General features: G+C 43.4%; 1 protein-coding gene across 46 annotated transcripts in view; it reads right to left on the reverse strand.

The window, feature by feature from the left end:
- Positions 1 to 18,117, reverse strand: part of LOC139574176 (protocadherin alpha-C2-like) — a 305,452-nt gene that overhangs the window by 54,276 nt on the left and 233,059 nt on the right. The window contains exon 1 of one of the 46 annotated variants that reach the window (XM_071398470.1): positions 15,432 to 17,921. The exons of 42 other annotated variants lie outside the window; for them this stretch is intronic. In XM_071398470.1, the coding sequence (XP_071254571.1) occupies positions 15,432 to 17,801 (2,370 nt within the window). In that variant the 5' untranslated portion in view covers positions 17,802 to 17,921. Of the gene's footprint in view, positions 1 to 7,675; positions 10,207 to 11,969; positions 14,481 to 15,431; positions 17,922 to 18,117 lie in introns of those variants that run through there. 3 more of the 46 variants (XM_071398472.1, XM_071398501.1, XM_071398500.1) reach the window with 3 other exon arrangements.

Raw genomic sequence — 18,117 nt, forward strand, 5'->3', positions numbered from 1 at the left:
AGCTTTTTCTTTCTCTCTTTTTCTCTTTCTGTCTCTTGTTCTCTCAACAAATGAAAATGCCTGCAGGCTGTTGTGTAGGAGGACAGCAATCACAGCGTCTGTGTTGCCAGGAGAAAAGGCCAGAGTGATGAAATATCTGAATCTACAGGCAGAAAATGACAAAACATCCATTTCCTCAGAGAGAATGATATATAGCCTATAGGAGGAGGGGCTGACAAACCATGAAAGGAATGGCAGAAACACACTGATCATCCGCATTATCACAAATGATACTTTACTCAAGTACTCATCGCATCAGGGAACAATTATTTTTCTAAAGTGAAGAAAACAAATCCTGACAATTTAGGTAAAGAGAGAGCCCATGCATCAGGCTGCACCACTTATTGGAGAGATGTGATAAATGATGGAGATTCATCCATTTCAATTGATAGCTACAATATCTACCATATTGTGTGGAACAGGAGGGTTGAGAGATTTTCTTTCTGGAACTAAGCGTTTTAAGATTTGTGCCACAGAGCGAGAGAGAGAAAAACATTTAAGGGGCGGTGTTCTGTCTCAGTGCCAAGAGCCCTGCAGCTTGCAGCCAGGACAGGATGAGAGAGGGAGAAACAGTAATACTAGGACCTCTATTGGTGTAAGAGGATACTGCAGGGACAGACTCGGCATGGTCTCCACAATGTGTGTGTGTGTGTGTGTGTGTGTGTGTGTGTGTGTGTGTGTGTGTGTGTGTGTGTGTGTGTGTGTGTGTGTGTGTGTGTGTGTGTGTGTGTGTGTGTGTGTGTGTGTGTGTGTGTGTGTGTGTGTGTCTCAATCCGCAGCTCCCCTCCTTTCCTCTCCTCCCGTGTCTGACAGTGTGGTTGTAAAGGACAGTGCCAGGCCCCCTCCAGAGGAGAGAGAAGGAAACTAAAAGATGCTGATGAGAGAACCTGTTTCCAATGACAACACCCTCAGCCTGCAAGAGAATACATGTCTGCAACAAGGCATTACAAATCACACAAGCCAGATCTCACAGATTGATCAGAGCACTCTGTGGTAAACGTGATCAACCACACCCGTAAGCACAAAAAACAGATATAACTAACAGATAACATATCTGGTATTTCTGTCAGGTAGCCTAGCGGTTAAGAGCATTGGGCCAATAAACGTAAGGTCGCTGGTTTGAATCCCTGAGCCGGCAAGGTGGGAAAATCTGCTGTCCTGCCTTTGACCAAGGCAGTTAACCCCCGACAACAACTGTTCCCAGTGCGCCGGTGACATGGATGTTGATTTTGTGATCCCCCAGCACCTCTCTTATTCAGAGGTTTTGAGTTTCGGTTGACTGCATTGAGTTGTGCAACTGACGAGGTATACCCCTTCCCCTGAACTTCTTGTCAATAGGGGGGCGCTATTTTCACTTTGGAAAAAATCGTGCCCAAATTAAACTGCCTCGTACTCTATTCTAGATCATACAATATGCATATTATTATTACTATTGGATAGAAAACACTCTCAAGTTTCTAAAACTGTTTGAATTATATCTGTGAGTAAAACAGAACTCATTTTGCAGCAAACTTCCATATAGGAAGTGAAAAATCTGAAAACGAGGCTCTGTTCCAGGGCCTGCCTATTCAACTGGCTTATATTTATCGATATGCATGCACTTCATACGCCTTCCACTAGATGTCAACAGGCAGTGGAAGGTGGAATGGGGTGTCTAGCTTGATCTGAGGTCGAACAAGAGCTTTTGGAGTGGCAGGTCAGGAATTTCCTTTCTCTACCTAGGCGCGCGAAGCACCTCCATATTGTCTTCTGATAAGCGTTCGGTATACACGGCTAATATCTCCGGCTCTGATTTTATTTGATACATGTGATAATAACATCGTAAAGTATGTTTTTTCAACCGAGTTTTATCAGATTATTCAACGTTTATTGGGACTTTTGGAGTTTTCCGTTCTTTGCGTCGAGAGAAACTGGGAACGTCATCAACATTGGCTAGCATTGTGGCGCGAATTCGACAGGAGAAAAGGACATTCTAAAACCAAACAACGATTTATTCTGGAAATAGGACTCCTTGTACAAGATTCTGATGGAAGCTCAGCAAAAGTAAGAACAATTTATGATGTTATTTCGTATTTCTGTGGAAAATTTTATTTCTATTCTCCGCCGTTTTGGCGGGCGCTGTCTCACAATAACGCAAGCTGTTTGTTATGGTAAAGTTATTTTTAAAAATCTAACACGGCGGTTGCATTAAGAACCAGTGTATCTTTCATTTGCTGTACAACATGTATTTTTTAGTAAAGTTTATGATGAGTTCTTTGGTCAGATTAGGTGAGTGTCCAAAATAGCTCTTGACATTCTGGGGAAATGTTGCTACATTTTCACAATGTATAACCATGGTTTGCAGCTCTAAATATGCACATTTTCAAACAAAACATAAGTGTATTGTATAACCTGATGTTATAAGACTGTCATCTGATGAAGTTGTTCAAGGTTAGTGATTAATTTTATATCTTTTGCTGGTTTTTGCGAATGCTATCTATGCGGTGAATAAATGCGTTTGTGTGTTTGGCTAAGCTAATATAATGCTATATTGTGTTTTCGCTGTAAAACACTTAAAAAAATCGGAAATATTGGCTGGATTCACAAGATGTTTATCTTTCATTTGCTGTACACCATGTATTTTTCATAAATGTTTTATGATGAGTATTTAGGTATTTCACGTTGCTCTCTGTAATTATTCTGGCTGCTTTGGTGATATTTTTGATGGTAGCTGCAATGTAAAACTATGATTTATACCTCAAATAAGCACATTTTCAAACAAAACATAAATGTATTGTATAACATGTTATAAGACTGTCATCTGATGAAGTTGTTTCTTGGTTAGTGACTAATTATATCTCTATTTGGTCGGTTTTGTGATAGCTACCTATGCGGTAGAAACATGGTGAAAATATGCGGTTGAGTCTTTGGCTATTGTGGTTAGCTAATAGAAATACATATTGTGTTTTTGCTGTAAAACATTTTAAAAATCGGAAACGATGGCTGGATTCACAAGATGTTTATCTTTCATTTGCTGTATTGGACTTGTGATTTCATGAAAATTATATTATATGATATCCCTGTCCCGTTAGGCTAGGCTATGCTAGTCAGCTTTTTTGATGAGGATGCTCCCGGATCCGGGATGGGTATTAAGTAAAGGTTAATGAATCCAGAACCAAACCATGATATCGTAAAGACCTTCCAGCACACAGAGATCAAAGGCTACCGTGCGGCAAAACTCTTAACTGCATTTTGCATCACGTCCGATTAATAACATGCTAACACTCTAGCGGCATCGGCGCTAACTTTGTAACACCAATGTATTATGAAAGACCGCACACCTTTCTACCGAGAATCTCCATCTAAAGACTCATAGATCGAAGGGCCTGTTTGAAAGTGGTGCGCAGGTTTACCCCTGCGTATTTAACTCATTCCTAACATGCTTTAGAACCTTTTCAATCTCAGATATAACATCTTGGTTTCAGAGATGATGACCCCTTCCCATGTATGTAGGATGAGGCAGAGAGGCTATTCTGGCTGCGTTTGGCTGTGTCTTCCCAAGTGTACCTCCCTTTCAGCGTAGAGGGTTGGATGGAGAGACTGTGCTGGGTGCGTTTGGTTATGCCTTCCCCAGTGTATCCTCTCCTTTCTGTGTAATGGGCATGACAGTACGAAAGTGGAAGTAAATCTCTCCTCCGGGGTCCTGGAGGGGTTAAACAGCGTGTGGGCCGTCCCCGTTCTGCCTGAACATAAAATCAAAACAGATTCGTGTTGTGGTAAACAAAGCTATCTGAGACAGCAGGCAGGCGCCCGATCCCCTCTATCCCTCCACTCAGGACCCCTGGCTTAGTAGCCACACTGGATGGACGGGGATGGATGGATATGGAAGAACCCTGTGGTTCTGAACATGACAAAGCTAATCTATAGACTGCAACAACAGCCTAACTCCATAAAGTGTGCGTGTGTGTGTGTGTGTGTGTGTGTGTGTGTGTGTGTGTGTGTGTGTGTGTGTGTGTGTGTGTGTGTGTGTGTGTGTGTGTGTGTGTGTGTGTGTGTGTGTGTGTGTTCAGTCTTTATCTGTGACCAATTCTCAGCCCCTTGTAATTTCCACTTAGCTGCAAGACACATTTTGTTGTTTCATTTGTTTTCGTCTGCCTCATCCAGGCTCTCTCCTTCTCTCCCTTTCACATGATTTCACATTCACACTCCCTGTTCAAATCTGTCACCTTTTTGCTGTCCTCATCTCCCTCCCTCTTTCTCTCAATCCATTATTCTCTCTCCACTCTCACACCTTTCTCCCTCACTCTGCCTTTCCACTCTCTCTTTTTTTCATCTCTGAGTGGGGTGGATTCACATTTGCAGTTCTCTCTCTCTCTCTCTGAGAAACAGACTGGTGCACGTCAGCAATGGGGATCATCTCCATAGCAACCTCCATGGCAACCTCAGCTGAGCTCCCATCCCCTTGCCAAGAGCCACACCCAGGAGGTGGGGAAACAGGAAGTGACGTGTTCACACCCGAGTGTCCATGCGTGCATGTCTGTGTGCTAAACAAAGGAGGCTGGAACAAAGCCAGGACAAAGAGCAGGAGTCTCAAGGTGCTGCATTATCATTAGCCCAATCACGTCAACCATGATGCTACCAAAATCTGAACCAGAGAGCTGGGGGTAAGGGTGGCTTTTGGGGTAACAATAGTTGACCCCATCTGGATGGTTACTGAACCTAAATGACTTACAGTAGGTGAATGAATGCCCCTGTTGTAGAAATACAATCCAGTAAAATTGTGAAGCACTTAGCTGGCTACCTCACCAGGGATAATGTACTTAGATAATCAATAATGTAATGCTTTTTGCAACACTGGGGCCAGCAGAGCAGAGGGAGAGGCTTTTAGCCAACACACACTTAACACACAGCCAATGTAATAAACACGTTATTGAATGACACACACTCAGCTAAATACAGGACTACACACACTGCTGCTCCCACAAAGAAACGCATACACCAAGTGCAATACTATTTAATACACCAACATGAATCTGTTGATATCAGGCAATTACACACACTCAAATAAACACACGTACACAGAGAACACACTGACAAACACCCACCCACACACAGGCATGGTGGTGACCTGAGAGCTGGAGGGATAAGCCCTGCGACCTCATTCCCCTAACTCTTTGTCCCGCCTCCCCGATTTAGCTGTGATTGACAGCTGAGATGCTGCCGGTAACGTCAGCCCCGCCCAGCCCAGAGCCCAGCCCAGCCTGCAGCTCACCGAGGCGCCAAGGCTCTGAGAGATCCTTGCTGCTGCAGCGCAGAGCGGAAAATTACCACAGCCTCTCTCACACACAGACACACACACACACAGAGAGAGAGAGAGAGCTGCAGCCTACAGAGCGCATTCTGAACCACTCGAATGCAAAGAGACAGCTTCAGGCATTGTTACTGGAGCCATACTGGGACAAACGCAGCACAGAGAGAGCGAGCGTGGCGACATAGAGAATATATATTGTGTGACTCTCAGACACCTCGTAAACACATACTGACTCACATTGGCACTGCAATCTTCCAAACACACACGGACCCACTTACACATGCACTGCAATATTCAGAACCCCTGTGTGTTCATAGAGAGCCCCAAAGCAGACCACATTCTGAACCAACCAAATGATCATACAGTGGCTCTGAGCTTGTATTTTATTTAGTTGTTTTTACTGTCCGACCACTCACAAAAAAATAGGTCAGTGTATTATGACAGAGTATTAGAGAACGTATTATCAAAGAGAAGTACATCATAGAGCTTCATGCGATACAGAGACCAAGGAGGACAGAGCTACATTGAGGCCTAGACTATACAATATTTACAAATCCACTTGAATGCCACTGGTTACAAACAGCACCCTTTTAAATGGCCAAAAGAATGCTCAATCCGCATGAGTAGATAGTGTTTGCTGTTGATAGACACTGTCTGTGTAGTCCAACAAAAAGGGTCTGAGCAGCTTACACGCTGAGCGGATCGAGCCGCCCTGACACACTTAGCGCATGCTAATGAAAATGGGAAGAATCCTGTTTACAGCATGCTCAGGCTGATAGCATGCATGTCTGGGGAGAGCTGCTGCTAATTCACCATTACTCCTCTCAGCTGCTACCCCACACACACACACAGGCACACACACATGAAAACAAGGTTGGTGGACTGAAGGAGGGAGGGTAGACGGAAAGGAGGGTGGGATAGGGCGATAGGGAGACAAAGAGATAGATAGGAATTGACATCGAGCGAAACACTGAGGCTGAGAAAATGGAAGGAAAATGTTGTATAGAGAGTGAAATAAGGGGAGAGAGAATCAGAGGGATGGAACAAGGCCTGTGGGCTGAGGGGAAAGGTAGGAGGGGGAGGGGCAGAGAGGGCATTGAAGGGTGGGAAAGCAAGAGAAAGGGAGACTGGAGGAAAGAGAAATGATGAATTAGAAAAGGGAACATAGACCGAGAAAGACAGGCAGGGATAGAGACTGAGGGAAAGGGGCAGAGGGTTTGAGGGAAATCGATGAAGGGTTGGGAATGCAATAGGAGCAGAGAGACCATGAGATTGAGAGAAATACACAGTGAGTCAGGGAAATGTACAAAGCAACAGCAGGGGTGAGAAACATAGGGGATAAATAAAAAGGATAAGGGAGAGAATGAAAGAGAAGGATTACTCATGCACTCAGATGTGAAAGAAAAGGTTGTTACAGCAGTAATCCTCCAAGCTGAGGGAACAGCAGAATAAAAGGCTTGAGAGCGCGAGAGAGAGAGAGAGAGGCCTATCCTGTCATCCACACACCACCTGGGGACTCAAAAAGATAGGCAGGCCCCTGCTTGTGCCAAGCCAGCTCACTCACACACAGAAACACAGACTCCTCCATTTACACTTAATTTAAAAGACTGTCTGTTTGCTTCAATTAATATATCACTGAACCTCGGTGGTGGTTTGTAAAAGATTCAACAACATGCAAACACCATCAATGAATCGATCTTGTGGATGCAAGAGAGAGAGAGAGAGAGAGAGAGAGAGAGAGAGAGAGAGAGAGAGAGAGAGAGAGAGAGAAGATGGACTCAGAAGAATGCTTTAAGTAGTAACATTCTAAACATGGGGGTAAGTGTTGACATTATATAAATAGAAGATGGAAATAAAACTACATCCTATGAAAGAAACTATTGGTTGTTGCTCAATCATGAAGAAAAAAAATCAGAATCCATCAAAGAAACAACAATAGCTGACGTTCTGAGTCTGCTGCCATTAAAAAGCTCACAATTTGCCTTTTTCAATTAGGCTGCAACTGTATCATCATCATTTTTGGATTATTGAATTAAATACAAAAGTAACTCGGAAACACATTTCCACAGCGTCAGAGAGAGGCATTCCTACGTCACAGATGTTAACTTTAGCTTTTGAAAGCTTAGCGCCCCTTCAGCACCCAGGACAGCAACACTCACTCTATCAAGACATGAGGCGATACGCTCATTGAAAATAAGCAAAGGTGACAACTCTAGAGTTAAGGGCTGTTTTCTAAAGTAAGAGAAACTTTGAAAACAATATTCTTGACTGCAAGAAGTTTAAAGGAGCAATAACGGTATAATTCAATAGAATAAAAGGCCGGTTTATGTATAGCCTAGATCTTACCTTGTCTTGGTTGGGTAATGTCTGAGTCCTGTCAAACGTGTCATTTCCATTAATACTGATCAGTTCTGCATCTGCAGGTGGATACGGTGCGGGGAAAACCACTACGTCACTCTTCAGTGTGTCTGAGTTGAAACACACGTCATACTGCTGAGTAGATTTAGAGTAAGACCAGCTCCCGTCAGGGTGTGTGGTGATCATTGGGGCGCTGTGCATGCTAAAACTGTCGTCTGTCCTTAAGCATTTTACAGCTATTAAACTGATGAGGCTCAGTAAAAATATTACTGACACCGAGGCAATGGCGATGAGCAAATACAAGTTTAAATCAGAGAAGCTCTCCTCCTTTCTTGGTACGTTTCTGTATTGAGTCTGGATTTCGCCTGTACTTTCAACCACCACTACATCAATAGACACAGTCGCTGACAGTGAGGGTTCTCCGTTATCAGAAACCAACACCACCAACGGGTGAGTTTTCAGGTCATTGTCACTCATTCGCCTCTTAGTCCTAAGTTCCCCGGTGCTGGTTCCGATTCGGAAGAGGTTGGTTCCCTTGGGCTCAGAGATGTGATAAGAAAGCAGCGCATTGTAGCCAGAGTCGGAGTCTACAGCCCTGATCTTGGCCACAAAGTAGCCCGCTTCAGCAGAATAGGGAATGTTCTCAGTGTTAACGGAGCCGTGATCAGAATAGGGCGCGAGAATCCCAGGACTGTTGTCATTCTCATCCAGAATAAAAACGTTCACAGTCACGTTGCTGCTGAGCGGAGGAATACCAGAGTCTGTAGCCTGAACTTTAAACTGGAAAGTTTTTATGTCCTCATAGTTAAAAGACTGAAGACTGACTATATCTCCAGTATCTGAGTTTATATTTACAGAAGATGATACGAAAACACGTTTATCTAATGAAGAATAAGTTACTTTTGCATTTTCATCTGAGTCTGGGTCAAAAGCAGACGTCGTACAAATAACATCTCCTACCTTACTGTTTTCTTTTACATAAACATTAATCACTGGTTCTGAGAAGCGAGGAGCGTTGTCATTCACGTCAGAAACGTGTACAGTAATAACGCTGGTGCTAGAGAGAGGCGGGGTCCCTTCATCCGTAGCTGCGATGGTGACATTATACTGAGAAGCACTCTCTCTGTCAAGAGGCCCATCTACTACTAAAGAATAATGATTAGTATAAGAGCTCTTTATCGTAAATGGTACGGAGTCTAGTATTTTAACCTGTACGGCGCCATTTTTGCCTGCGTCGTTGTCAATTATTGTTATCAGGCCAACCATTGTCCCTAATGACGCATCCTCTTTTACAACGTTAACTAAAGACGTGACAGATATCTCTGGTGGATTGTCATTCACGTCGGTAATTTCGACCAGTACTTTACAGTGAGATGCTCTTGGCTTGTGGCCTTTGTCTTTAGCTTGGACACGGATTTCAAACGCGTTGTTTGTCTCGTGATCAACCACGCCTTTCACAGTGATTTCTCCAGTAACGGAATTAATTTCAAATGCATCAATGCTATTGTCATTGTTTTGGTTGATAAAACTATACCCTATTTCTCCGTTTAGCCCCTCATCTGAATCTTTCGCTTGAACCATAATCACGGAGCTACCCGGAGGCGTATTCTCAGGAATACGAGCTTTGTAGAGGGGCTTTGAGAAAATAGGAATATTATCGTTAACATCCTCTACATTTATTATAATAAGTGATGTCCCTGATCGAGGAGGTTTTCCTCCATCTACAGCGGTCAGTGTGAGCTGGATAACAGGCTGTTTCTCTCGGTCTAAAGCTTTCTGCAGCACTAACTCAGCAGACACACTCTGCTCTCCGCCGCTCTGTACATCCAGGGAAAAGTGTTCATTCGGGCTCAGCTTGTAGCTCTTTACCGAGTTAGCTCCTATGTCCGCGTCGTAGGCGCTGTCCATAGGAAATCTCTCACCTGGAAATGCAGACTCCGATACATTCAAATATGTTTTAGGAGACCTAAACGATGGCGAGTTATCATTTATATCCAAAACATTCACTTCAAAGCGGTATAGGTTCAATGGCGAATTCACAATGGCTTCTAGCGTTAAGGAACACTTCGTGCTCCGAGTACAGAGCTCGTCTCTGTCTATTCTCTCCCTCACGGACAAAATGCCAGTCTTTGTATTTACATCGAAATACCTCTTATTGAGTCCCGAAATCTCAAACCCGCGATATTCAAGGTCCTGCACGTTAAGATGCAAATCCTTCGCGAAATGTCCAACAACAGTGCCCGGGTTAGATTCCTCCGATATGGAATAGACAATCTGTGCTGATGCGATACTCCAAAGATGGGACAACGGCAGAAGGTAGTACATCCACGAATGAAAACTAAACGCTTGGTGAGTCATTGTGACAGTATTCTGTTTACCAACCCTTCAGCTACCAAAAGCAGCTATCGTCCGCATAGCTGCGTAATTTCTTAAAATCCAAAACAGATCCAGACGAGATCCACGATGTTCTGCTGCTCGGGCAAACAAAGCCTTTTTTTCGACACCGAACAATGCCCCTCTAAAGGGAGGAGCCTCAAACAACGAGCGAGGATTTACACGGTGTGAGCAGATAGCGACACCGGGTGGATATCTAGAGAAAACGGAACAACTCGGCTATAGATTTCTTTGGAAGTGAAGACCAAAAACAGCAATCACCCAAAAACACATAAAAGGTAACAGTGACCATACAAGCTATGGATCATGACCATAATATCTGTTAATATCCAATGATATTGGTGAGTTCTACAGTATTTTAAATATGAGGAGGTAAAAACTACTCCATTTGATTCGGCCTAGTTAACATAGACACCAGAACCCAAATGTTCAGCCATTTCATCAGACAAACTTCTCGCAAACGGGCGTGATGCGTTTCAGCACCATGGAGAGCGAGACCACTCTCGTTTTAACCATGCAGGCAAATATTAAGCAAATGTTACAACTGGTACAAATGTTACAAATGTTACAACTGGTACAACTGGTAACACAATGTTACAACTTCAGAACGTTCTAAAATAAAACGGATCATTCAAAAGAGTAACAAAACAACGTCATAATAACCAGCATAAGCAAAACAATGCAGATAAGTTGGTAGGCCTAAACAAAGGGGGAAAAACAGATTTCAGTTTTAACTGACCTGTAACTCTTACCTTGTCTTTGTTGGGTAATGTCTGAGTCCTGTCAAACGTGTCATTTCCATTAATACTGATCAGTTCTGCAGCGAGACCACTCTCGTTTTAGCTGTGGTAGAACGTTTATTTTGATTGACGGTTTTCTGCACGTATCAGAGTGCCACCAGCTGGCCTGATTTCAAATGTGTTCATGTAAAAAAGATTATTAGGGAAATCGTCATTCTTGCAAAGCATATAAACGTTTTAATCGAACTAATATATGAATCTGACTATCCACAATAATAGCATTATGTTGTGCATGTAACCGCATTCAAATGAACACTGCCCCTAATTAGAGCACAAACGGTTTCAGTGCCATGGACTGTGCTAGGAGTTCCCCACTTGCTGAACATAGACATTTGAAAGGAAAAGCTACGGTAGAAATGGCTAAAGAAATCTCCTTGAGGGTAACATAGTCATTATCAATTCTGTAGCCTAATATCAATCTCAATATTTTTTAAATTTTTGCTCAACCTTTATTTTTTAGGTAAGTCAGTTGAGAACAAATTCTTATTTACAATGACGACCTACTCCGCCCAAACCCTAAACTTGACGACGCTTGGCTAATTGTGCGCCGCCCTATGGAACTCCCAATCACGTCTGGTCGTGATACAGCTTGGAATCGAACAAGGGTCTGTAGTGACGCCTCTCGCACTGAAATGCAGTGCTTTAGAACGGTGCGCCACTCGGGAGATGTAGCTGCATATTTCCCATACGTTGTATACGTTCCTGCCTATTTACTCACAATATCCTATACATACATTACACTTTGCTGGGGACTGACACATTTACACATTTGAGAAGTGCAACATTTCTGTAGCCTATAGCATCATAGAAAGCCAATCACAAGTCATAAAGCATTGCAGGCTTGGCGCGAATCTTTAGCTTCGAAGTTAAGCGCGCCTTCAGAACCATGGACAGCAACGCCCACTTTATGAAGCCAGGAGGCCACACACGCAGTGCAAAACAATGTCAATGTGAAAACTTTGGAGAGGATGGCTGTTTTCAAAGTAAGAGCGACTTTGAAAACAATATTCTTTGACTGCGAGTTCAAAGGATTAAAACATATATAATTCAATATAAAATGTATAGGCCGGTGTATGTAGAGATCTCACCTTGTCTTGGTTGGGTAATGTTTGAATCCTGTTCAACGTGTCATTTCCATTAATACTGATCAGTTCTGCATCTGCAGGTGGATACGGTGCGGGGAAAACCACTACGTCACTCTTCAGTGTGTCTGAGCTGAAACACACGTCATACTGCTGAGTAGATTTAGAGTAAGACCAGCTCCCGTCAGGGTGTGTGGTGATCACTGGGGCGCCGTACCTTTTGAAACTGTCATCTGTATTGTGCCATTTTACAGCGATTAAAATAATGACGCTCAATAAAAATATCACTGACACCGAGGCAATGGCGATCAGCAAATACAGGTTTAAATCAGAGAAGCTCTCCTCCTTTCTCGGTACATTTTTGAATTGAGTCTGTATTTCACCTGTACTTTCAACCACCACTACATCGATAGACACAGTCGCTGACAGTGAGGGTTCTCCGTTATCAGAAACCAACACCAACAACGGGTGAGTTTTCAGGTCATTGTCACTCATTCGCCTCTTAGTCCTTAGTTCCCCGGTGCTGGTTCCGATTCGGAAGAGGTTGGTCCCCTTGGGCTCAGAGATGTGATAAGAAAGCAGCGCATTGTAGCCAGAGTCGGAGTCTACAGCCCTGATCTTGGCCACAAAGTAGCCCGCTTCGGCAGAATAGGGAATGTTCTCATTGTTAACGGTGCCGTGATCAGAATAGGGCGCGAGAATCCCAGGTCTGTTGTCATTCTCATCCAGAATAAAAACGTTCACAGTCACGTTGCTGCTGAGCGGAGGAATACCAGAGTCTGTGGCCTGAACTTTAAACTGGAACTTTTTTATCTCCTCATAGTTAAAAGACTGAAGATTGATTATATCTCCTGTATCTGAGTTTATATTTACAGAAGATGATATTGAAACACTTGTGTCTAATAATGAATACGTCATCTTTGCATTTTCATCTGAATCTGGATCAAAAGCAGACATCGTATAAATGACGTCACCTACCGGACTGTTCTCTTTGACATAAATATTTATAATGGGTTCTGAGAAGCGAGGAGCATTGTCATTCACATCAGAAACGCGCACAGTAATAACGCTGGTGCTGGAGAGAGGCGGGGTCCCTCCATCCGTAACTGTGACAGTGACATTGTACTGAGCAGTGCTCTCTCTGTCAAGAGGCCCGTCTACCACTAACGAAAAATAGTTTTTATAGTTCGACTTTAGTTTAAAAGGAACAGAGCCAACAAGTTTACAGTTGGTGAGGCCGTTTTTCCCTCCATCTTTATCTATCACAGTTACCAAGGCGACCACTGTCCCCATTTCACTATCCTCTTTCACTGGGCTCATAAGTGACGTCACCGAGACTTCAGGGGCATTGTCGTTGACATCAATAACTTCTACCAACACTTTAGAATAACCACTGCGGGGTGAGGGACCTTGGTCAGTTGCTTGCACCCGGATTTCATACGCAGCATTTGCTTCATGATCCAAATTCGCCTTTACAGTCATTTCCCCAGTGTCTGGATTTAGGGCAAATATATCAGCAGGATTCAGATTCCCACGCTCAACGAATGAATACACAAGTTTACTATGTAGTCCTTCGTCTAAATCAGCAGCACTGAGTTTTAAGACTGTGGTCCCAAAAGGTATATTCTCAGGCACACTGACCTTATACAGCGGCTTGCTAAATGAGGGTGAATTATCATTAGAATCTATGACATTTACAACAATAGGCAGCGTTCCGGATTGTGGAGGTTTTCCTCCATCTACAGCGGTCAGTGTGAGCTGGATCACAGGCTGTTTCTCTCGGTCTAAAGCTTTCTGCAGCACTAACTCAGCGGACACACTCTGCTCTCCACCGCTCTGTACATCCAGGGAAAAGTGTTCATTCGGGCTCAGCTTGTAGCTCTTTACCGAGTTACTGCCGGTATCTGCGTCATTCGCTATTGGTAGTGGGTATCGCTCGCCGGGGTATGAAGATTCAGATATGTTAAAAGTAGCAACCTTTTTAATGAATGACGGAGAATTGTCATTGATGTCTAAAATATTCACCTCAATGCGGTGGAGAAGCACAGGATGGCTCAATATGGCCTCTATATTTAGAGAGCACTTTACCGTATTCGGACAAAGCTCCTCTCTGTCTATTCTCTCGTTAACGAACAGTACTCCTGTTTTCAGATTCGCATCAAAATACCTCTTACTATGTCCCGATACAATCCTTAGACCCCTCGACTCCAGTTCCTGTACTTTAAGGTTTAAATCCTTAGCGAGATTCCCCACAAACGTGCCTTTGTCCACCTCCTCTGAAACGGAGTAAGAGATCTGCGCTGCAGACCAGTCAAATAAACAAAGCAACGCGACGCACTGAATCCAAACGCTTTCTCTTTGTCTTCGACGACCCATCGCTGCTTGTACAAAGTCAATTAATCCAATAGAAAATATTCACATATCAATGAAACCTAAAAAAAATACTAATAATCAGTTAGAGAGATCCTGTACACAACCCCGCCCTCTCAGTCTCACCACCATTCGAGTGTCTCTTGACAAAGGCGCTCGAGACTGGTGACTCTATTCTCTTTATCATTCAGAGAGGAGGAGTCATAGAATATCAAATTCTGTGGTCTATAGCGACATCGTGTGTTGTTCATAGCCTATATTACTCATGTAATAAGAGTGTATATTATTTGACTAGTTAGAATACGGAGGTAAACTCCAGTGGAGTCTCGTGTTGGACATCCGCTACACGGAATGACTATGTCTTTATTAAAGGACAAGCGTTCTATTCAATGCAAAACACGGGGAAAGTAGCCAACGAAAGGTCAACCCAATATAATGAAACAAATGTTCAGATGGTCATGTTCTGATAACATTGACAGAAGCTAGAACAATTAACGAGGAGTAAAGACCGAAGGGATATCGATATGCAAAGCTCAAGGGGTTTTAACAGTGTGATGCGCTCTAGACTGCAAAGTGAGAAAAACGTTGCATCCATTCCATTACACCAGTGACAAGCATTCGTCTAAAGAGAACACTGCTCCCATCAGCGGAGAGCAAAAACGGTTTCAGCACCATGGAAAGCACCCGGTAAGCTTTCATCGCTTACTGAACATAGTCCGTTGGAAACAAATGCGGTTGACATGGATACACAATAGGCATATGTACATTTAGGCTGATAATGTCAATAGCGGTTGTGTAGCCTATATCATCAATCTGAAAAATTATGCATCTGTATATTTCCCATACGTTAGGCACATGGAAACGCTCAGCTCTGAAGTTTAGCGTACTTTCAGAACCATGGACAGCAACACTCCCTTTATGAAGCCAGGAGGCCATTCACGCAGTGAAAAACAAAGCCAATATAACATCTCTTGAGTGGAAGGATGTTATCAACGTAATAGCAACTTTGAAAGCAATATTCTTTGACTGAGAGTTCAAAGGAGTAAACAAATATGTTTCAACGTAAGATGTATAGGTTAGTTTATGTAGAGATCTCACCTTGTCTTGGTTCGGTAATGTTTGAGTCCTGTCAAACGTGTCATTTCCATTAATACTGATCAGTTCTGCATCTGCAGGTGGATACGGTGCGGGGAAAACCACTACGTCACTCTTCAGTGTGTCTGAGCTGAAACACACGTCATACTGCTGAGTAGATTTAGAGTAAGACCAGCTCCCGTCAGGGTGTGTGGTGATCACTGGGGCGCCGTACCTTTTAAAACTGTCGTCTGTCCTGAAGCATTTTACAGCTATTAAACTGATCAGGCTCAGGAAAAATATCACTGACACCGAGGCAATGGCGATCAGCAAATACAAGTTTAAATCAGAGAAGCTCTCCTCCTTTCTTGGTACGTTTCTGGATTCAGTCTGGATTTCACCTGTACTTTCAACCACCACTACGTCAATAGACACAGTCGCTGACAGTGAGGGTTCTCCGTTATCAGAAACCAACACGACCAACGGGTGAGTTTTCAGGTCATTGTCACTCATTCTCCTCTTAGTCCTTAGTTCCCCTGTGCTGGTTCCGATTCGGAAGAGGCTGGTTCCCTTGGGCTCAGAGATGTGATAAGAAAGCAGCGCATTGTAGCCAGAGTCGGAGTCTACAGCCCTGATCTTGGCCACAAAGTAGCCCGCTTCAGCAGAATAGGGAATGTTCTCATTGTTAACGGTGCCGTGCTCAGAATAGGGCGCGAGAATCCCAGGACTGTTGTCATTCTCATCCAGAATAAAAACGTTCACAGTCACGTTGCTGCTGAGCGGAGGAATACCAGAGTCTGTAGCCTGAACTTTAAACTGGAACTTTTTTATCTCCTCATAGTTAAAAGACTGAAGACTGACTATATCTCCTGTTTCTGAGTTTATATTTACAGCTGATGATATTGAAACACTTGTATCTAATAATGAATACGTCATCTTTGCATTTTCATCTGAATCTGGATCAAAAGCAGACATCTTATAAATGACGTCACCTACCGGACTGTTCTCTTTCACATAAACATTAATAATTGATTCTGAGAAGCGAGGAGCGTTGTCATTCACATCAGAAACGTCTACAGTAATAACTCTGGTGCTGGAGAGAGGCGGAGTCCCTTCATCCGTAGCTTTGATGGTGACATTATACTGAGTAGCACTCTCTCTGTCAAGAGGCCCATCAACCACTAATGAATAATCGTTTTTATAATTCAATTTCAATTTAAAGGGCACTGGCCCAACAAGTTTACTGTTAATGAGGCCATTTTTACCACCATCTTTATCTGTGACTGTCACCAAGGCGACCACTGTCCCTATCTCAGCATCTTCTTTCACGGGGCTCATGAGTGACGTCACATGTATTTCTGGGAAATTGTCATTCAAATCAATTACTTCCACTAATAGTTTCCCGTGTGCACTACGGGGTGATGCGCCTTGGTCTGTCGCCTGCACACGAATTTCATATGCAGGACTTTCCTCATAATTCACATTTCCCTTAACTGTGATTGCTCCAGTGTCTGAATTTATATCAAACATATCAGAGGGGTTCACGTTACCACGTTTGATAAAGGAATATACAACTTTACCGTTGACTCCCTCATCTACATCTGTGGCATTTAGCTGAATCACCTTAGTTCCGAAAGGAACATTTTCATTAACGCGAACCATGTACAGCGGCTTACTGAACGTGGGTGAATTATCATTGGCATCAATTACGTTCACTATTATCAGCAACGTCCCAGATCGTGGAGGTTTTCCTCCATCTACAGCGGTCAGTGTGAGCTGGATCACAGGCTGTTTCTCTCGGTCTAAAGCTTTCTGCAGCACTAACTCAGCAGACACACTCTGCTCTCCACCGCTCTGTACATCTAGGGAGAAGTGTTCATTCGGGCTCAGCTTGAAGCTCTTTACCGAGTTACTGCCCGTGTCTGAATCGATTGCTATCGGTAAAAGATATCGCTCGTCTGTGGATGATGATTCAGAAATGTTGAATGAATATAATTTTTCAAGGAAAGATGGTGCATTGTCATTAACGTCTAAAATATTCACCTCAATGCGGTGGAGCTGCGTAGGATGGCTCAATATGGCCTGTATGTTTACCGAACACTTTACCGTATTCGGACAAAGCTCCTCTCTGTCTATTCTCTCGTTAACGAACAGTACTCCTGTTTTCAGATTCGCATCAAAATATCTCTTACTATGTCCCGATACAATCCTTAGACCCCTCGACTCCAGTTCGTGTACATTAAGGTTTAAATCCTTAGCGAGATTCCCCACAAACGTGCCTTTGTCCACCTCCTCTGAAACGGAGTAAGAGATCTGCGCTGCAGACCAGTCAATTAAACAAAGCAACGCGACGCACTGAATCCAAACGCTTTCCCTTTGTCTTCGACGACCCATCGCTGCGTGTACGAAACGTATTATCCCAGAAATAGAAGTGGCATGTCCATTAAAACCACAAAAACCCGTCAAGTAAGAGATCCACACAACCACCCAGTCCTCTTCCTCTCACCACTATTCGAGTGTTTCTCTTGACAAAGCGCTCCGGACACGTGACGGTGTTTTTTTTTTTCCATTCAGAGAGGAGGAGTCATAGAATATAAGTGACCACTCTCCCATTCCTGGTCTATAGCGACACCATGTGTTACTTGTTTGATTTTAATTCAACGTTTTATACCACATCCTTAACTTACTGTGATAGTAGCAAGCAAATAGC

Source organism: Salvelinus alpinus, chromosome 4 (genome assembly GCF_045679555.1).
Source record: "Salvelinus alpinus chromosome 4, SLU_Salpinus.1, whole genome shotgun sequence".
NCBI classification, from domain to species: Eukaryota; Metazoa; Chordata; class Actinopteri; order Salmoniformes; family Salmonidae; genus Salvelinus; species Salvelinus alpinus.